The 21895-nt window shown below is 38.1% G+C and overlaps 2 protein-coding genes across 3 annotated transcripts in view; both read left to right on the top strand.

The window, feature by feature from the left end:
- Positions 1-13014, top strand: part of LOC134558912 (macrophage mannose receptor 1-like) — a 32987-nt gene extending 19973 nt beyond the window's left edge. The window contains exons 20-29 of the mRNA XM_063413233.1: positions 630-744; positions 1354-1535; positions 2180-2282; positions 3501-3730; positions 5642-5807; positions 7208-7354; positions 8418-8534; positions 9378-9545; positions 11169-11198; positions 11555-13014. Of these exons, the coding sequence (XP_063269303.1) occupies positions 630-744; positions 1354-1535; positions 2180-2282; positions 3501-3730; positions 5642-5807; positions 7208-7354; positions 8418-8534; positions 9378-9545; positions 11169-11198; positions 11555-11796 (1500 nt within the window). The 3' untranslated portion in view covers positions 11797-13014. The remainder of the gene's footprint in view (positions 1-629; positions 745-1353; positions 1536-2179; positions 2283-3500; positions 3731-5641; positions 5808-7207; positions 7355-8417; positions 8535-9377; positions 9546-11168; positions 11199-11554) is intronic.
- A 1058-nt stretch (positions 13015-14072) lies between these two features.
- Positions 14073-21895, top strand: part of LOC134558894 (macrophage mannose receptor 1-like) — a 35178-nt gene continuing 27355 nt past the window's right edge. For both annotated transcript variants that reach the window (XM_063413197.1, XM_063413208.1), the window contains exons 1-5: positions 14073-14250; positions 16486-16881; positions 17962-18135; positions 20012-20170; positions 20980-21093. In XM_063413197.1, coding sequence (XP_063269267.1) covers positions 14181-14250; positions 16486-16881; positions 17962-18135; positions 20012-20170; positions 20980-21093 — 913 coding nt within the window. In that variant the 5' untranslated portion in view covers positions 14073-14180. The remainder of the gene's footprint in view (positions 14251-16485; positions 16882-17961; positions 18136-20011; positions 20171-20979; positions 21094-21895) is intronic.

The following is a 21895-nucleotide window of genomic DNA, read 5'->3' on the forward strand; positions in this document are numbered from 1 at the left end:
AAAGACAAACAAGCATTGGTTTCTGCTAAGTTAAGCAAAAAAAACCTGGAGATATGAACTTTCAAAAAAACCCCAATAAACAAACAACATAGGAAAACCACAAATAAATTCCACAATGCAATCAATAGGCAAAATTTTTATGCATTCAAAGGGCATGAAGAAGGAGAAGTCATGTCTTCTGTCCTCAGAAGACACACAAAAAATAGTTTACACCAGTATTCAGGGAAAACACCCATTCTGAAGGGTACTTCTTCCTGACACTGTTCCACTCATGCGAGTTCTCATATGAGTTGAGGTTTTAGCACTCCATCTGTGGTATACCTGCTCCAAATTATGTTCACAATCAGGAAATAGTTCCAGTGCCTCAAAAATTCTACTTCTCAGTAATTTAATTCCTCAAAAGCTTTTGGCGGCTGTCTGCTCTTTCCCAGCAGTGAACCCACACAATTGTAAGTACTGTGCACATATCACTGGGATTGGCTGGGTCTCCTCCTTGCTGGCTGACAGTATTTGTGTTCCCCCATCTGCAGCTCTTTGCATGCAGGGAATAGCATAGAATTAATCCAAAGCAATGGTTTTAATATTCTTTGACACCTGAAACACTGTCTAATCCTTTACTATCTCCACAGTGTTATAAAATATTTGGATCCAGAGAAGAGGACAAACTGACTTGGTACTCAGCAAGAAGTGTTTGTAGAGAATTAGGGGGAAATTTGGCCTCTATACACAATGATCAAGTGCAAGGTATGACATCTGATCCTTATAGATATGTGTGAAGCCATATATGTCAACATCTAATGATGAGGCTGAGCCCACCTCCAGACCCAAATGGCATAACCTATGAAGGAAAACCTGGAGGCGTTTGATCCAGAGGGAAGACTGCAGTGAGATATTATGACACTTCCCAAGTTTTGCAAACATGGGAAGGTGGGATAAATTGTAATAGTTTATAGTCACAAAATGCTCTCAGATATTCAAGTTAGATGTTAAAGAGACATCCATCAGAAATTACATATCTGCAGTTGATTCTGCCTTGGGAAAGACAATCCTTTTGAAATCAGTTCTGGCCTTGATTTCTATAATATTTCCAAGAAGCCTAAATATTTTTTATCAATTTTTTTTTTCCTTTTTTTTCCTTTTTTTTTCCCCTGAAATAAAACTACTTCAGTTTGATTACCCATTGTAATTTTTTTCTTTTACTATTAGCTTATAGCCTAAAAGTACTGAAGCTGGTATTTACAATATATTTAGATGATGTTTGGTGTTTTATTTGTAATGTGATTTGCATGGAATTTGAAGAAAGGAAACTGCTCATGTATTTTTTATTTTATTTTTTAATCTATTTTCTATCAGCTTTCCTCACCTTCCACCTAAAGGATATTGCCAGTGAAACATGGATTGGGCTGAATGACATTAACAGTGAGAGTACATATCTTTGGACAGATGGAAGTGTTTTTGACTACTCAAGGTGGGCCCGAGGATTCCCGTTCAGAGATGAATTCACAGTGGTTGACTGGAAGTATATTACAATACAGGTAAACAAAAAAAAAAATCAGAAAATGCATAACATAAATGACATGCTCAATGTTTGAGTAAACTGCCTGACTTCTGTCTCAGCTAAGATCTGATTTTTAGTAGATTAAAGCAGAAAGGAACTGAAATTTCAAAGATCAAATTTTTAAACCTGTAGTCAGAAATTAATAGGTCTGTCTAGAATCTCTGCTTACTATTCTCATTCTTCTGTCAAAGACTAGAAATGCAGAAAAGGAATCTTCACTGCTAGAATTAATTACACTTTTTATAATTATATATTACTCAAAATATTCAGTGTTAGGAGTTGTGATTTTTATTCTGGTTATTGTTTTTCCTTGTACGATGTGAATCCAAATGAAACTTCAACAAATTCAGTACAGATTACCATTAACTCCATAGCAAAAATAACTTCAATAAATTCCAAGGAATTTTAATAAACTGACAAAAGTTCTTGTAGCAATCTGCCAATGGAAGTACATTCGCTTAAGAGATAATAGGCATTTTATTTCCAACAAGCAATATATGAAAAGACCCAGAAAATTAGAAAATGAAGCTATTACCTTTTTCTCCTCACACCTATTTCTATTATTTTGATGGAAATTTTGCTCTTTATCAGCAACAATTCTATTTTTTATTTTTTCCCTAGACTGATTGTATTACAATGACAAACAGATCTGTGGATGAGGCAGGATTGTGGGAAAATACTGACTGTGAGCAGAAAAAAAGCTATATTTGCCAGATGGACAGCGGTAAGTTTTATTTTTTACTTTGTTGTTGTTGTTGTTGCAAGTCATTTACTGAACAATCCAACCATTACAACTCAGAGAAGCCAACTTTGCCTACTCTGCAGACATCCACACCTAAATCAGGTGCCTGGCACGTAGACACTGAAGACAGGATTCACCTTCTTAATCATAAGAAAAACACACAAACCAGTTCCTAGAAGGTTTATGCTTTCAAAAGGCCTATTTTCTCTATTAACAGAAAAGTGTGGTCATCTGTGCTTTCCCCAACTATCACAGATACAGGTGCCTGAATGCAGTTATTTTGCAAATAAAATACAAATAGACAAATCCCTCAGTGATCTACAGCTGGGGGTTAACCGAGGTCAATTAAACTGATTAGTTTGCTCATCAGTCTCTAGCAAGGCCTTCATATCACAAGAACTGCAATAGTCAGAAGGGCAAAAGTTGCAGTTTTCTTCATGAAGCCTTAGGGTGGGAGACACATCCGGAGCAGAGCTACACTGCAGAGTCTGCAGGAGCAAAATCAGGAACTGCTGAGCAGCAAGTTAAAATAGAGGAAGAAGCCACAGCTGGGTCAGATGATTCACAGCTCTGTCCCATGCAAGTGCAGAAAGCTGCATGAGGATGGCACTAGCAAAAACATTTGCCAGGGTGTCCTCAACAATGACTGAATAGAGACTTTATGTCTTTTCTTCTGTCCTCATCACTAGCTCTAGGCCCTTGCCTTCTACTTCTGTATATATAATTATAGGTACAAACACAGTTTCCTTTTTCACTTCATCCTATGAGGGAAAGATGTAGCAATACAGTTGTAAAATTTGCTTAGAAAGACATTATTTTGGGACTGAAGTGGTGTGGAGATCCTGTCCTGTGCTCATGCCTGGGAAAAACTCCACTTGCACTGAGGTGGGGGGACATGGAGAGCTCTGGAGGAGGATCGTGGTGGAACCAGTATTCACATAATTGCATCTGGTCAGTCTGTGTCTATAGATAGACACAGCTCAAGCTCTGCCTCTATCTAATTCCTGAATGTGTTTTTACATCATAGTTCAAAATAATTCCAAATTGCCATTAAAATAAATCTCTTTGGTTTTATGGAAGAAATGCTGTTACTTGATGTTGTGCTGTCATGCTATATTCATCTGTTACTCAAAAGCAATACTGCTATCCAGCAGTTAGTAATTTTTCACTTCCTTTCAAATTTGTACCTCTTTCCAACAGACCCTGAACTGTTTCACCCCACAAGAGCTCCAGATTCCGATTTTGTCCATTATGATAACAGCAGCTATTTAATCATTCCCTCTAAAATGAATTGGGAAGAAGCAAGAAAAGCATGCAAGGAGAAATCTTCAGAGCTTGCCAGCATTTTTGATTATTACAGTAATATATTCTTGCAGCTGCAGGCAGTGCAGTATGGACAGCCCTTATGGATTGGGCTCAAAAGCTATGTGGTAAGATTAATAAATTCATAGTTGGCAAAATTAAATGCTGTTACTATTAACAGGAGATTTGCTGAATTTTAGATTTTTGAATCCTAGGACTGGTGGGCAGTCTCACATCTTTTGACTTCATTGATCTTAAATAATAAACTTCATTTTAGGCAATGGAGAAGGAATGACAACCTTTGGCCATGCTTGACTCTCTTCACTAGTTCTGTGTGAATCTTGGAAGCTTAGGTAAAAATACCTGGTAAACTTTCAGAGGGCCATTTTAGGACAGGTAAATGGACCCTACTCAGAGGGTCCAAGATGGTCAGTAGGGCTAGTGCCTCATGATCATGGGCAGCTGCAGCTTTTCCATCACGTTTTGGTTCAGGTCAGGAGGGTTCATAGCCCAAACCACGCACCTTTGAACACACACTGAGTCCTAAAGGTTAAAATCAGGAAAAGCTATACTGTACCAGCAGCAGTGAATACTGTGATCCAGGTCCACCACTTTGTGAGGGAACATTCAGGTGATAATCAGTCTCATTAGCTCTGTGACTGAGTGACTAATTGAGCTTCAGCTTCCCTACTGAATATGCAGTTGCTAAATGCACTTAACTATCATATTTCTGTTGCATTTTTCTTTGATCTGACTAAACCACCTTGATAACAAAAATGAGCTTTTTCATCAGTAATAATCATCCTAACTATTCATTGTTTTTACTAGTTGTGATTCCACACTGGTATATAACATAGCAAAACATGTCTAAAATTGAGTATCCCGAGGGGTACTTGTAATAAATTTTGTGTGAAAATAGCGTTTCCAGTTATATAATGCAGCAACACTCTGATAAAGCCCCTCAGAAGGCTAGAATGTCTGAAAAAATCAACTTGTTGCTGAACAATACATATTTACTCTATTCTAGCAGTGTCGTCCCCACACAGAAAAAAATGTTCACATAAGTGATGGGTAGTTACCAACCTCAGAATAAATCCTTCCACTTGCACAAATCCACAAGGCATCTCTGCCCAAACCAAAATAATAGTGCTTAAGTCCACTTGATACCAAAGTTGGTTGTTTTTAGTCACAGCAGTATGATTTAGAAAACAGCAAAATTTTCATTTTGATCAAGCTCAAATCACTAGACATTCCCCTGGTACTAATCAAAATGCCATCCTTGACCTTGCAGAGTCAGGCTTTGTGGTTCCTCCTGTTTCCCAGGCAGTGAGTGGCCTTGCCCTGCTGGTGCCAAGCTCAGTATGACCTTGTGTACCTGGCGTCTCTCCTGACCCAGCTACACACTGGAGTGAGATCCCATCTTATCTCCCTCTTCTTAATGGCAGCAATATATCGTCTGTGTCTTTTTGCTTGTCCTTGTAATTCTTCTGATTATCCCTGAAAAAGAAAAAAGGGGAGGAGGAAAGACTAAACAAGGACTCAAGAATTCCTGCTCAATGTATTTCTCTTTTGCTTCTTAAAAAGCAATAATTTTCTCAGGTTCCTCATAGTGATAGCTGCAGTTTACTCCTGAATATTTCTCCTCAAAACTGCTGGAGCTTAGGGTCCTTGCTTTATAGCCAACTCTGAGACCTATTTTCACCTGAGCTTTCCACAGGTTTCGTGTTCTTATGATCTTGCTGCTTTTAATGGAGATCTGACTCTTCTGGGATGGTGATTCCACCTTACAACATTGTCCAGCAAGGGACTGAGCCCCAGGGAGCATTATTTAGCTTTCAAAACACTTCCATGGGCTGTTCCAGCATGAGAGCCATGCTGCTGTGTTTGGTTTTTATGTGCTGAGTCCTGATTCAACCAGCACAGATTCACAAACTCAGCTGCCTGCACCACTTTGAAAATGTGCTTCTGTATAATTGCATTTAGCTGAAACAGCAGATGAGAGTTTAGAACATTATGTCAAATGTCTGCTTCAATTTTAGAATTATGGATATTATAGATGGACCAATAAAAGGAAAGTCAAATTTTCTCATTGGGACTATAGAGAACCAAACCTGAAAAAAGCCTGTGTCTATCTAGCACTCTCTGGGGCCTGGAAAACAGCAGATTGTAATGAGAAACTTTTTCCTGTCTGCAAAAAATCTGAGGGTAAGTAATGGCAATGACTTTTGATTTTATGGAAGAAAATACTACTTTATCTACTTTGAATTACAAATTTCTAAGTATATATCACAGAATAATAAGGTTGATTATGTAATGTCAATATCTTTATTTTGCATGAAAATGTTTTATTTTGATGGAGTTGGCATTCACCTGCCAAGATCTTGCCGTTTAACTGGACTGGAGTGATAGCTGCAGTGGGAGCAGATCATAAAGATTGTGGGAGCATCAGGCATTTCACATTGAGTCTAGAATGTAAAATGTTTTGCTGACAGAGGTTTTATGGGAAGGTCTGTAATCAATGAAGTACACTGAGTATAAATTTTGTTTTTTCAGCATATACACATCATTCCTACACTGGTTGTTACTTCATTGTTATTAGGTTCCAAAAACTGGATACAGGAGAAAGAGTTTTATCTGTTAAAAAAGGGTCTGTTATTGTCCCCCAAAAAGTTCATATTTTACAGGGTTTCTATGGGTAGCACTGAGGAATACTACACAGTAAAACTACGGGGAAACTTCAGGATGGGACTGGGCTTTTTTGCTTTCTCATTTGTGTTAGAGCAACATCTGTTGGCTCTAGTGACACACACTAAATGGACACACACAGAGTTTATTTGGGGATTTTTGGGTTTGTTTATGTTTTATGTTGGGTTGGGGATTTTGTGGAATTTTCTTTGATTGGTTGGTTGATCTTTTATTTCTTTGTTAGGCTGTGCTCTGAACTTCATAGCTGTTAATTTCCAACTTTTATTTTAAAAACACAAGTACTAAGTGACAATGTTGCCATTTCTTTCCATAATGTCACTGCTTGTAGGAAAATAAGGGTTTACTACATAAATATTCAATGAGCCTCAGATTATTCCATGCTTTGTCAGATATAAAGATGTTCAGAAATTTTATGTAAGGATTGTTATCTTGAGGAAAATATTAAATGGGAAAATTCTATTATATATTGTATTTGAAATAAAACTTATTTGAACATCTTGAGAGTTTGGGAGTTTTCTAGAAGTGATTTTTTCTTCTTTTTAATTCTTCTTTTAATTATATAAATTTGTCAGTTATAGCAAAATAAACTAAACCCCAAATCCTTGAACACTCAAATATCCTTGAGGCAGTCCAAGTTTGATTTAGTTAGTAACACAGAAGAGCACAGGTTCACACTGAGTCATCCTCTCACAGCTGACCATTCCTGATCCTCATTGTCACTCTTGACTCGGGCACTTGATAATTCTAGCACTGTGTGCCAAAGAATACTTTAAATACTTTTAAGAAAAGATGGTTTAATATTTCATTAATGAAGAACTGTAAGAAACCGTAAGATTTCATCTAGGAAGAACTGTAATCCTTACTGAATGAAAGCATTTATAATATCTCATTTCTTCTAGATGTAATTCCTTCAGATCCTCCCCAGGATATTGGACAATGTCCTGAATCTGATCACATCTCTTGGATTCCTTTCCGAAGCCACTGCTATAACTTCAATGCCAATGAAATGAGCTGGGCTCAGTCTGTGACTCAGTGCATTCAATCAGGTAATTATTATTTTTACCCAAATACAGAACTTCAATCTTGACATTAAAAAGAAGTCTTGAAAAAAATCTTGAAAAGTAATAATGCAAAATCTGCAAATAGTCAAAATAAGCAAAAAAATCTCATTTTTAATTGTACGTGCTTTTTAGCACAACTCCCTGTTGAGTTTAAGGTGATTTCCTTGTTTTATTTTTCTAGCTGTGCTTGTTTCTTGTTCTATTTTCTTCATTCACAAAATTTCTCCTTTTAGTAAGATCTTAAATTTTATGTGATTTGAAAAAATCCATTTCTTTCTGGCCTTATCCCTTCTTTTCCATATCTTTCCCTATACAATAGGCAAAGTATTATAATAACAATCACTCATTTTTAACACAGGCTGTGTGATCCAAAAGGGGTTGATCCAAAAGGCATTACATGTGCTGCCTGGTAGCCCTTGCTCTATCAGCAAGGTTCCCTGGCAGACTGCAGAACCCAGGGAGGGGAAAAATGCTTCCCTCCTTCTCCTTGGAGACATCTGTTCCTGGCCAAGACCACGAGCAGTACCTTGGCACTTTTTCACCTTTGCTGCTGAGTCATCAGCTATCTCATCCAGGTGTCAAGAGGCCAGGAAAGAGAAAATAAATGTATCCTTTGTTTCATACCTTTAAAGATGCTCTTAGCCCTCTTACTCTACCACCACTGCCACAAAAACGAATACATCAGTTTGAATTGCAGTTTTGTTTGTCGTGCAGTATTTCATACTACATAATTTTCTGTCAGACCATGAAGAACAAATAAATAATCACTCAGAATTCCTATGAACAATATCATCCAATCACTTATAAACATAGTGCACTTTGCCTGGTGTTTAAAAGTCATCACCTTCCCTGTACTTTTATATATTTCACTTCAGATGACATCTCTCACTGTCTGTGCTGTTCCCCTACAGCTGGACACTACCTTGTGGTCTCTATTTAAACTCTTTACTCCCTATCAGCAGGAGAGGTTTTTATTAACCCTAACCTGTCTCAAAGCTGTAACTATGTTGGGGATATCTCCAAAAATCTTCCATGGTTTTTTTTGCAGGTGGCGTGTTGACTTCTGTAGAAGATCTGGATGAATCAAACTTTTTAATAGAACATGCAGATCTATACGCAAGCAAGACAAGCGGCTTTTGGATAGGAATATACAGAAATGTAAATGGTAACTATTTTAAGTTCTATAAATAATCATAAGCAGACTTTTTTAAATGGACAAAAATATTATTAAAATAAATAGGTTCTAAGCAACCAACTGAAGTACAGTAGGAGTTCAGACCTGAGTCCTCTCTTAGGCTGTCTCCTATTCCTGATCTCTGAGGAAGCTTTTCCTGTTGGGAAAAAAGTCCTGACTGGCTCTCATCTTCTCTTGGCTGGGGAAGACTCATGTGGGACCTGTGGGAGTCCAGCCAGAACCCACAGCATCAAGATCCTCTGTGACTCTGTATTGAGAAAAATAGACTGCTTGCTAAAGCATACAGTAGAAAACATGCATCTGGATGAAAACACTGTTATCAGACTACAAGCAGTCAGAAAGGGTTTTATTTTAGAATATTTTCAGCTCATTGAAACATCTAAACTTCTTTTTAGAGTTTATGAAAAAAGCTTTAATTTTAAGTAAACATATAAGCATTACAGTAAAAACGTTTTGATTTTCATTCAGTACTGCTGAAGTGATAATTTAGAATTTTTTCCTCAAAAGTCTGAATTTAGCTTTTTTTCAGTTTGAAACTTTAATATCCTATGCAAACATATGGAAAAATAGAAATTAAAACAAAGTTATTACCTATACTTCTCAAATCATAATTTGGGAAAGCACCTATATTGTTTTTGAGACAAGAAACAGATGAGATAAAATGCATCAAAACCCACCAACCACAGATGGAATTTCTGAAGAAAGTAGTATTGCCTTATTAGGCTGAAAAAAGTAATATTATGACAATATTCACTAAGATGAAGACTTTTCCTGCGGATCTATTGGTTTTGATACTAACATTTGCCACATCAGGGCAGCTGCTTTGGCAAGACAACAGTGTCCTAGGCTTTGTCAACTGGGGTGACGGGCAGCCCTCGGGGGACGAGCTGGCTTTCTGCGTGGAGCTGTCTGCAGCCACCGGCCACTGGAGTGTCCTGCCTTGCTCTTCCCAAAAGGGCTTCATCTGTAAGAAACCAAAGAGTAAGTGACTGCTTTAATATTCTCTCTTTCTATTTATGGTTCAATCTGTGTAGTAATAGCACAACATGAGCATTACAAAAGACTGATAGAAATGTTTCAATGTTCAGACAAAAATAATAAGATTTTTATTTTTTTACTTATTTATGTTATCTTGCTTCATAACCTCAGATTTTCATACATTCTGTGAGGAACACCCAATTGATAACTAAAAATCATAAATATTGCCTGAAAAAAAAAATCAAACTTCTTTATTTTTTTGCTCCCCTCCAACAAAAAACACATTTTTTTTCTACTGACATTCCTATTTTGTGTCTATGGAACAAGAGTGGCATCAATACTTTGCTATTCTTCCTCTTGCTGTACTATGATACATGCTGTTCCAGTTAGAGATGGATGAAGCAATTCTATTTAAATAGGAGCGGAAGTGTGACCAGAGAGCATATAGTGACCTCTGAGGAGTAAAATGTTTTGGTTAGCTTTTCTTTTTTTTTTTTAATATTGTGTTTTTGTATAACTGAGCACCATCTGCTTTAGTCAGGAAGTAAAAAATATCAGAATACTGTGAGCCAAGCAACCATGTGGTATTTTGGAGTTTAACTGTTAATTCTGCAAAAAAAGAGCCCGATTTCCTGCGCTGTTTCACAACCCCAAGGTTCAGGATGTTCCTGAGGTTCAGTCCTTTCCCCCACCAAAGCAAACCTGCAGCTGGTGGGGGAAGCAGCAGTCACAGCTTTGTTCAGGGCACGTTCCCGAAAGGAAAATTCTGCTTTTAGGACAACGCCTAGCTTTCTTTGCAGGCACCAGACACTAGTGGGTGATGTTACAGACGCCAGAAAGCAGAGACTCACTATCCCCAGCCGCCCTGGCCCATGGCTTGGCCCGTCAGAGGCTCTGAGGCGATGCCCAAGCACAGAGGGCATTCCCCGACACCGCGCTCTCCAGCAGAGCGGCCTTTCAGAGCATCAGGTGTTTAATCCATTACAGCCAGCTCTGCACCTTTTCTAGAGACAGATTTCACAGCTGGGTTTTTGCAAACACGCCGGACCCAGGGCACGGCCCTGGCTGGGCCGCACAGCCCGGGACAGCCGCACCCAGCCGGGAAAGCCTTGCGGACGGCGCCCTCTGCGCACACCGGGAAGGGCTGTGCTGGCAAGCTCGGCCTTACACGGGCAATCACAGACCCAAATCATTAATTGTGGTCAATTAAGACCTGCTGGGTCTCAACAGAGTTCTGTGTGACACGGGAAAGCTCAGCTGTCCTCGGCAGTCCATCAGGTTTCCCCAATCTCCACAAGAAACAGAGCTGGTGAAAAGGGCAAGGTTAATTGACTGGGGAGAAGAGAGTCCTCTTAAAACAGAAACGACTGCTTAGCTTGGAGATTTTCTGGTTATCACAAAAGGAGCAAGAAAGGGCATTCAATATGCAAAACACTGCAGTCTTATTGAAGGGAATATGGGCTTAAAAATCTTTCATGCCTTCTCAGCCCTCCTAATTTATCAGATGTGTTTCCAGAAGTGATGATGATGTGCAGGTTACCAGAACATTTGCTAACATCAAACTGTCAGTAAGAAAATGTGACCTTTTTTATATTTTGACTAAACATTTATCTTTATCTTTGACAGCTATTCTTGAAGCAGCTGGAAATGTGGAAGGTAGGATTTTCCCTTCTAAATAATTTTGAAGATATGTGCTTGAATATAATATTATTTATTTAGTATGTCTATATATATATGAGCTTAATTTACTTAATTGCCATTGAATTATTTCCCAGCCTAATTTATCAGTACCTGCAAGACCCGTAGGGAACCCCAGAATAATCAAATGCTTTGGTAAATTGATCATCCCCTCTCTGATCCTCCTTTTGCAGATGTATAAGAAAGACTGACACAGAGACATTATAATGGATTTTCCACCTGGTAATCAAGGGAGAAATTCTAATTTTCAATAGTCTTGTATTGATTTGTGGCTACAGTTCATTAATTTCTATTTACTTTTTATTTATTTACAGATACCAAAAAGGACAAAGCCACTGGTCACATGAATATGTGGATACTACTTACTCTGGCCCTCATAATTTTACTGGGGGTGGGCTTCATGATTTATTTCTTGTTCAAGATCAAAACTGGAAGTGGAACTGGAAGAGAGGAGAGGTGGGGCAGCAGGCAGCTGCAATACAGCCGTGTCCTAACTGCAGGGGACCGTGGAAGTGATGCTACCAACCACAAAGGAGAAAATGAACACAATGTTTGATGGGATAACACAGCCAAACTAAATGGTTAAGCTGAAAAAAATTATAGCTAAACTAAAGGAAACCTTAGTCTCTCTTAGGTGTATTCTTCTCAATAAATACTTTCAGGTATTTATTGACTTATTACTGTATAAAATGGCTAATTAAGCAAGCATGGAAAACAACAGAACTAGGGAAATTAGATTTAAAAGATATGGGTTAATTGTTTAGGAATTTGTGACAGCATCACATACAGAGTCAAAGCACTCTTTGCAGAGCACTCAGCTCTGATGCCTGCACTTTGAGGATATCTTACCATACTGTTCTGAAGCATGCACACTGTTACTTGAGTGATGGTTGGAATAAACAGAGATTTACATTAATTGTTTGTCCCCATTGCTGCCCTTGTCTTATACCCTTTACACAAATATCTTCCCTGTGATAGTATTGTAAGTGAAATACAAATACTTGTCCTTTATTCATGGCTTCAACTAGTATTTTGCAAAACAAATAAATCTTTGCATACAGTCATTCTATGACTTTGAATGTGTTTTATCAATTATGAACATGAGACTATATCAAATGATCTATATATTACAAAGTAACGTTTCAGTGTTTAATTAGCATGTGGAGATGATATATGATTTGTTGATCTAATGAGTTTTCTTCCTTAAAAATGAGGCTGACAGGAGGAGACACAGAAACATGAATGAGGCATCTGACTAAAAAAGCCATAAATAAACTGTAAAATAAAGGAGTTGCCAAACAAATTGGAAGAATGCATTCCTGGTTTTATTCCACTTTATTGCACTCATTTTAGGATAGCTTTGCATACTATCCTCTGCCTCTCTGATAAATGGACTGGTAATTGGGCACTGTGTCCATGATTCAGCCCAGTAAAAGAGTAGGGCACAAAACAGTGCCTTGCTAGTGAAATGGTTTATTGAGATGTTTAAGTTTTAATTGTCTGTTGTCTATGAAATTCTGAAGAAAAAAGATCTCAAGGATCTCTGGGAATAACAAACCTTTAGAAAGTGCAGAAGAACTGGATAGATGTTACCTGACACTGGATTGACAATTTGCAGATATTGCAATTAAACAAAACATATTGCAGAAGATAAGGAATAAAGACCATTCTTTACTCAAACTTTACTTTTAATGACAGTCCTCTTGATCTTTCAACTTCTTTTTTCTTCTTCATATAAGTTACAAAAAATAGATTTTCTTTTGTAAATACTGAACTGGATTCTGTGCTTTTTGATGGCTAATGATAAAGGCAAAGTAAATGAAAAGAATAAACAGATTAAAAAATCTAACATAATATTATCTAACAAATTTAAATGTTTTATATTTTCTATGGGTAACACAACTCCAAAGACTCTGTATTATGTGAATGTTTCTTCCATCTTATTAAGTGATGCTTTGCTCTTGTAGAAAATACCATGAAATTTGTCTTCATAATAATGCCAAGGAAAATGAGAGAAAATTTGAAGGGCAATTTCAGCTGAATTTCTTTCCTTCCTTTTTTTCAAAATTACTAATGGATTGTGCAGCATAGCTGTAGTCCATTTCCGCTTAATAAATAACTGAAGCTCACTTCTAAAATTTTAATTTATTCCTCTGTCCTTGTCTTATTTATGCTTGGTACAAAGCAAGAATAAAATACTAAAGGTCATTAGTACTTTATGGATGAAATAATTTTGAAAGGCAGGTTTTTGCCAAAATTACAGAAAGATTTGTGAAGATTTGGCTAATTTGTATTGGTTCTTCTAAGATAAATTCATATGGAATAACAGCATAATAGTTCTGTTAGCTGATATACCAGGTAGATAAAAGGCAGGTGTATGCATAGTACCCCGTTTGTCAAGTCACCAAGCAAAATTAAATTGTCCTGTGTGGGTTAATTTTTCATGCTGATATAGTCAAAATTGCTCACTGCAGTAAATTAAATCAATAAATCTTTTGCAAATGAGTGAAGACTTATCTGGATAAGAAATTTGCGTATATTTTTCTCTGAGTTTCTCAGGTATGTATGTATGACATTTAAGGTACATCCATTAAAAGTTCACTCCCTGCTTCTATCTTTGAGGGTCAGAATATTACAATTCCAGCACCGAACCAAGAAAGTCAAAAATAATTCAGAGGAATGGTCTTGAAATGTTCGAACTTTGTCACTTGCATTTGAATGGATGGAAACTTCACTTTCAGATGCAAAGTTTGAATTTTGTAATTATTTATAGATTTCAAAATACACATGTGACAGGATATTTCCTTATTTAGAGCCCAGAGTTTTCTCTTTCAACTAAAAATCTGCAGAACTGAGAAGGAGCCAGTGCCAACTGATTCTTTAAGGACCTCTACTGCAGCAATTAATTTCGTCTCATCTCTTTGTGAATAAGAAGACAGAATGAAAAACTTGACCTTTCCTACAGTTTTAGTTTTCCTCTCATTTGTTCATACTGCTTTTCAGACACTCGGTGAGTCTATTTTTCTCCTATCCCCTGCAAAAGTGGATGTGAAAGTGGGCATCTTTGTTGTCTTGCTGGTTTCTCAAGATCTTTAAGATTTTCACATAGCTTTACTACTCTGCGTTTCATATTTGTCCTAATGGGAGTGGTCCACAGAAGTTTCCACAAGACATATACAGAGATGTTGATTTACTTTTAAAGAGATAGGAATATCAAAAATGGGGTAAAGATGGAAATCAGAAGTCAGAACTGAGTCACATATGTGAATAAAGATTGAATTTTAGGGACAACTTATTGGTTATGTTTACTACTTTAAAGTAGATGGACTTCAAAGTGTGCTTTTTAATCTTGGTCTATATATGTGACTGAGTCACAAAAAAAGGAAAAGGATTAAGGAGTTAAATAGGATGTTGCATGTGTATGTCATAGCCTTAGCAGGAGATTGTGGGGGATGAGGTGGAACTTGTGGATTGATATAAGATGAGCAATGTGGCTGAGAAGAAGCCAGTGAAAAACAAATTTTGGAAATATATGAGAGTCAAGAAAAGCTGTGGAATAACTGCTACAGCAGTAAGAGTAAAGATGAGAGGGATACTTAAGGCTCTGAAGTTGGCCAAACACAGATCACAGCTCCCTTTTTAAGTAAGTATAATGATAATGTTCAAAGATATGTTTTTTTTATCCTTCAGTTCATTAGATTTGTGGAGCGGGGTGCCTGTCACAGCTTCCAAAAGCAGACACTACTCCATGTAAGCTGTGGCAGCACTACCCAGTGCAGGAAGGGGGTCTCCCACCTGCTCCGTGGGCTGGGAACCCAACTCAAAAGCAGAAACCTCACAGTTTCCAGCAAGAATTCCTATCATTAGACCCAAAAATTCTACGAGGGGCAATAGTTGGTTCTTAGGGGACTACACTAAGCACTTAGTTACTGAGCAGTAAAAAATAAAAGATTTTATAATATTTAAAACTTTTTGCCTAAATGGACAAGAAAAGAAGGAATTAAGTCTCAGCTTCAAATTTAGATTTTCAGAAATGAAACCCCTATATATTACTGAGCTGGTGAAAGTAATACAGGGACCTTCTGGAAGAGCTCAAGAACTATTCTTTCTGTCATACCCTCCCAGAATTTCCCAGATAAACTTTCTCCTCTGTTCACTACCCAACACTGGCTTGTCCTAACATCCTGAATTTCTCCTAAAAATTTACTTTAGTGTGTGGAGGGGTATCTCACTGCCTCTCGGGTGTTATTCTCTCAGATGGATGTGGCAGTGATGCTGCATCTCTGTTTCCAGCTGTGAATTTGAGGCACAGAGGGCTGAAGGGAAAACCCTTGCCCTCCTGTTCTACAGGTCCTAGAATATTCCTTGTAGTCCAAATTTCAATCCCCCATGACCCAAAGCCAGTGAGAGCTGCGTGGTACCTGACGTTGTTAAGAGCATGCAGCTGTTTGCCCAGGAGGAGTTGCTTTGTGTGTCATGGAGCAGCTGCAGCTCTGGACAGCCCTTCCCAGCAGGGCCTGCTTATCTCAATGGATTGCTGCACCAGGCTGCCTTTGACCCTTTGGGGGTGTTAACTGTCTTGTGTGGCACTCACAATGCACAGGCATGCAGGCCACTCCCATAGTATCTATATGCTCTTCAGTGTTCTTGTCACAATGTTTGTGATTTGTTGTGTGAATTATGTTGATGACAGATGTGCTAAGGAAAAGGTACTGGAACAAGGCAAGATAGCAAGTCATCATTACACAGTTTTTAATTCCAAAAAATTCCCAAGCCATAACAGAACATGTAAAGAAAGAGCATGTAAGCATGTAAAGAAGGAGCAAGAATCACAGAACACAATCACACTAACTGTATCAAGCACAAATGCGACCACATGGAGATATATGTTACAGGAGCTAAAGTGATGGCCAACTTCCAAATTTAGTGAAGATCTCTCTTGGAAATCTTGAACAAAAGGTACATTTCAGAAGAAGATAAAAATCCATTATTATGATCACATTTTTGAAGTTGTCTTAATGTGTTCTTATTTCTCTGTATTGTGTTCCCATCTATTTACTGACCTGTACTTACTTTTCCTTCACAGAATGAAATGTGTCTTGAAAATAGTTTGATACTTGTAAAAATTTGCAGCCTCCTGACATGAGTCAGATCAACATAGAATAAACAGCACATATTTCTCCTCACAAGCTCCCCTTACCATGTGTTCACCCTAACCCCTTACTCTGAATGTTTTGTTTTACAGACAAGGAAATATTCTTAATATTCAATGAGGCTACCAAGTTCTGTTTAATTGCTCAGAGTTCTGAGGCAATCACAACAGCCACTTGCAAGAAAAACAGTGACTTACAAAAATTCAGGTGGGTCTCTGATCATCAGTTAATGAGTGTGGCATTTGCACAATGCTTGGGAGTGCCCTACAAGAGAAACCAGGCTAAAATTTCTCTGTATCCATGCAACAAGAAAAGTGAATTCCAGAAATGGGAATGCAGAAATGCAGCCTTGGCAATCCAAGGGGAAGATTTATTTCTCAGTGCTGGCAAAAAAAGAGAAAATATTGTGCTAAAAACAGCATCAGAGGCAATGGATAAATGGAAGATCTATGGAACCATGGATGATTTGTGTTCTCAAAGCCACAAAGGTAAAGTTTAAAGGTTCTTTTTGGTGGTTTATTGAGTCCACTTGTTTGCTATCAGAGATAGGGTCTTTTGATTTCTACCCTCCTTAGCCTAATACCAGCTGCTCCCCCTGAGTCAGTGGTGGAATAGAAAAAGATTAGTTCACATATTCAGACCTGTATCCCTCCATCCTGGAGAAAAACAGATGCTAAGGTTCAGACAGAATGCAGTATGTGCAAAAGAGTGTGTAATTTTTGTTCTTTACTTTTAAAGCAAATGTAGATGTAGGTTATTTTTAATTGCTAGTGTTAATCACTCCTCTGGTGCCTAGCAATAACACAATGGGCAGAAACCAAAGTACAGGAAGTTCTGCTTGAGTAAGAGGAAGAACTTCTTTTACCAAGCACTGGAACAGACTGTCCAGAGGTGTTGTGGAGTTTCCCTCTCTGGAGGTATTCCAGAACCATCTGCACACAATCCTGTGCCATGTGCTCTGGGATGGCCCTGCTTGAGCAGGGAGGTTGGACCACATGACCCTCTGTGATCCCTTCCATCCTGAACCATTCTGTGATTCTGTGATTTTGAAATGAAAGCACTTTATTTAACTGCATACTATTACTACTGAGATTGTATTAGTATTATTGGATGAAAGAGGAAAAAATCTCCGAGTTTACATCAAGATTAAATGTAAGGAAATAATTCCATGCATAATACCTTCAGTTATTCTATGAGATTTCAGATGCCAAAAAATCCCACAACATTAAGCCACATGACATGAAGTCAAAGTTAAGCCACATGATAAAATGATAGCACTATTTTTAGAAAATTATATTTAAATAAGTGAGATAAAAATCACTGCAGCTCTTTCACAGTTGTCTACAGCACGAAACTGCTCAGGTTCTAGCTGGTACAGCTGATGATGTACCACAGAAACAAAGTGTAAATTGCGAGACCTACCAAGAACTTCCATGAAAGACATTGCTGGTGACAGCAGCTCCCCACCTACAATGGTGTAGCACTTGTAATGCTCCAGGTAGTCTTATGGAGAGTACAGACACAGATATTCACACAGCTACGTTAAAACTTCTCTTTTGCCCCCTCAGACATGTTTACACTGTTAGGAAATTCCAACGGAGCCCCGTGTGCCTTCCCCTTCCTGCTGAGTGGAAGATGGTATGCTGAGTGCACTGCTGCTGGCAGGTCAGACGGGTTGCTCTGGTGTGCAACAACGCCCAGCTTCGACGAGGACCATTTGTATGGGTTCTGTCCAGCTGCCGGTAAGTCCCACGAGCTGACATAGACCCTGTAACACAGCACTGCTATTTAAATATATCAATATTGAGATGCTGTTAATAATGCAGAAGGGAAAAACCTTGCAATGACCTAAATTTTACTTAAAAATGTATCGCTCTCGCAATAACATTCCTGACAGAAGTAACAAATCTCTTTGCTAATAGCCTACAGTCAGGCTGAAAGTTGTCTGGGTGTGTTCATCAGTAGTAAAGACTCAGGAAAAAAGCAGTGTGCTATAAATATGATTCTCTTCAGCATGGAATCACCTGAAAATTGTGAAGCTATTTGCAGTCTAATACTCACTGATATTTGTGATAGCAGTAGTCTAACTGCTTGGCTTTTCGACCCAAGCAAAGCCCTGTTCTGTGTAACAAGATTGGTCTACAGCCCATGGGAGGATGTTTGTTTGATTGTTTTTTGAAAGATATAAAATTAAAAGATTGGCTCAAAGGTTTTCCTGAAATGTTAGCATGATCAGCATTTCCCTTTTAATGTTTCAGAATATATTACAAAATAGTGCTATCTTAACAGATAAAAGTATGGTCATGGGAGTGCAGGATCAAGAACACCAAAATACATGTTCATGAAGATATTAGAAATGCTGCTTCAAATCTAAGTTTTCAGTGCAATACCACAGAATCAGCATCACAATTTGTCATTTTGATAGGAGCACTGCACTGGTAAACCAAGATCAGCTCACTCTCAACCACCACCAACCACCATCATTCTGACGGATTTGGTGAAAATTATTCTCCAGTGCAGTATTGCAAGCAGTAGCTTCAAAATTCCCCTGAAATCCTCATTATAAAAACTAGAAAATATGGAGTGTTTAGCATTATACAATTGTTGGGATATTATCACTAATACTTGAGTCTACAGTTAAAAAAAGAATGTTAAAATTCTCTCAATAAAGAAACAATAAAAAATAGAAAACATTTCCTCTAACAAACCATTCAATAAATTTAATGCCTTTTTCTCAACAAAAGAGAAATTCAGGGCCAGTTGCAATCACAGCTTATTTTAGTACTTGCCCAGGGAACAGTTTAGCTAACAGTGAGCTCTCAGAAGACAATTTCAACATTCCAGTATCTAAAATCCATGCAGACCACAAGTACAACCTGTGTTCCCTCAGCTGGGAACAGGGCCCTTCACCAGCTCTCTTGCCCTCCTATGGATGTGCTCCAGCATCTCAAGGTCTTTACTGCAGTCAGGCTCAAGTCTGAACTATTTGACGTGTGGCCTCACCAGTGCAGAGTACAGGGGCACAATCCCTGCCCTGCTCCTGCTGGCCCCACTACTGCTGGTACAGGCCAGGATGCCATTGGCCTTCTTGGCCACCTGGGCACACCATGGGTCACGTTTGCCTGGTTATCAACCAGCACCCCCAAGTCCCTTTCCACTGGACAGATTTCCAGCTGCTCTTCCTCAAGCCTATAACATTGTAAATGTGATTAGTGATGGCATAATTTCACAAGAAAGGTTTCATTACTGCAAATGTTTGTATTTCGGTTGTGTTCCAGCCAAGAACAAACTTGGGCATAGCCTATGATCTTCTGAACAGTTTTGCAGAGTAGACCACGATAAAGTTTTAATTTCTTGGCCTCTTTACAATATCTTTTCTCCTGAAGATTATAAAATTTGAAGGAGAAAGTGCAAATAAAGGATGGAAGGCTCATCACTGATAATGTCAATGACACACCCTCTTTTCTTAATAAAGATCAAGATAACTTGTGGGTCTGAGCCTTAATTGCTCCAAAATGCTATTTCATAAATAAGCTTGCATTAAATTTTGCCATAACAATTTAATGTGTAAAATGTTCATTACAAACCCAGGTACTAAACATACTTTCTCTCACACAGATGTTGACAGATTTTGGAGCACAGATCCTTTGACAGGAATCTACTACCAGATAAACCACCAGTCAGCTCTCACATGGCGCCAAGCAAGGAAGAGCTGTCAGCAACAGAATGCAGAATTATTAAGTGTCACGGAGATACATGAACAAGTATATCTAAGAGGTGAACTAAGCAAGTTCAACTCAATAAAAACTCTTTGAAAGATTTTTTGACTAATTACAAATATTTTGATGCTTTAATCATATTACAGTGAATAGCTGATGTAAGAAAATGGTATCTATACTAATAAGAAATAACAAAATTACAGTAAATTAAGCTTTTTATATGTGGGAGTTCAGTAAGTTGTGGAATTACAGTTTGAAATTATTTATATTATTATTATTATTTTATAAAAAAAAAAATCAAAGGCTTTTAAGCTAATTATGCAAAAGTCAGCTCAAGCTCAGAAAACACCAGAAAGGTCTGGGAAAGGGGACTTCATAGAAGAAACATTTTAGGAGACAGCCATTATATGACAATTACATTATATTACATGTTGTGTGATTATATTTTGTATTAATAAATCAGTATTCTTGATGTATATCTAATGAAATAGTTGTTTTGAAACATGGTACAAATTTTATACAGACTTTATAGATTTATGCACACTGTAGAACAAAGGTCCTATACCAATTGTGTCACAAGCAAGAAAACTAGTAGAAATGAAATCTTTCCATTTTCCAAGCTAATTATTTACATATAACTGTAGAATAACATTAGGTTCAGACAAACTAATATGCAAAATAATCTTTTTCAATTCTCTACCCTTTATTTACAGAAAAAAAACCCTCTGAGTTTATTACCAGTAAACATGAATTCTGTACTGAACTTACAAATCACTGGACAGACTTTTACTATCTTCTTCTAAACTTTGGAAATGCAGATGTTTTCCTAGCAAATCTCATTAGTATTCAATTCTTTTGGTTACCTAGATTTGATTGACAGCAAGAGATCCTCTCTCTGGATTGGGCTTAACAGTCTGAATCTCCACAGCGGCTGGCAGTGGAGTGGTGGCTTTCCCTTCAGATACTTTAACTGGGCACCAGGTAGTAATCTTTTTAAACAATTTTTGGAATTATAATCTGAAGATTATGCTTTTCTTCACTAGCTATATCTCATGGAATTTCAACATTTCATGGAATTTCAGAGGCAGATAAAGCAAAAAGTGCCAGTTGAGCTGTATCATACTGGGAATGTCTTCAAGCCAGTGAAATCCTCTGTCTCTACAATTGTCACAGGTTATCAGACCTGCATCCTGCAAGGACTCAGCTGTCAGCATTGCTCTTGCAAAGCCTTCCTCTGCACTTCTTAATGCTTTTTTACTCTTCTCCTCTCATTCAAGGGTTCATGGCATTAACAGTTTAGTTTTGAAAATCACTTAATTATTGCCAACTGCCAACAGTCGGTTGCAGCAAATTCTGAATAAATGCAGGCATAGTCCAACTTTCAGCCTTCCCAAGTCTCAGAGGTGCCACCTGCTAGTACCTGGCACAGAAGATGAAGGGAAAGCCAGAGCTGCTGAGTCTGGTAGAAGATTTTCTACCTTCTGTTGAGCTGGTCAGATTCCTCAAGCTTAGCAGAGAGGTTGGGTCTCAGGTCACTCAGCCCACACCCCCAGAGCTCCTGTATCCCCACACAATTGTCATGGTCATGAGTTAATCTACACACTTCCATTTCCCTGCAGAATTAAGTTGTATCTTTTGTGAGGAGAAGGGAAAAACCTAATTCATCACACTGTGAGCCTCTCTGAGAAGAAAACAATGACCATTCCCCTGGGACAGTGGTCCTGTGGGGAAACTCTGGGGATGTTGGTGGAAGAGGCAGGCAGAGGAGAGACAGCAACAGTGA

This window comes from Prinia subflava, chromosome 1, assembly GCF_021018805.1.
Source record: "Prinia subflava isolate CZ2003 ecotype Zambia chromosome 1, Cam_Psub_1.2, whole genome shotgun sequence".
NCBI classification, from domain to species: Eukaryota; Metazoa; Chordata; class Aves; order Passeriformes; family Cisticolidae; genus Prinia; species Prinia subflava.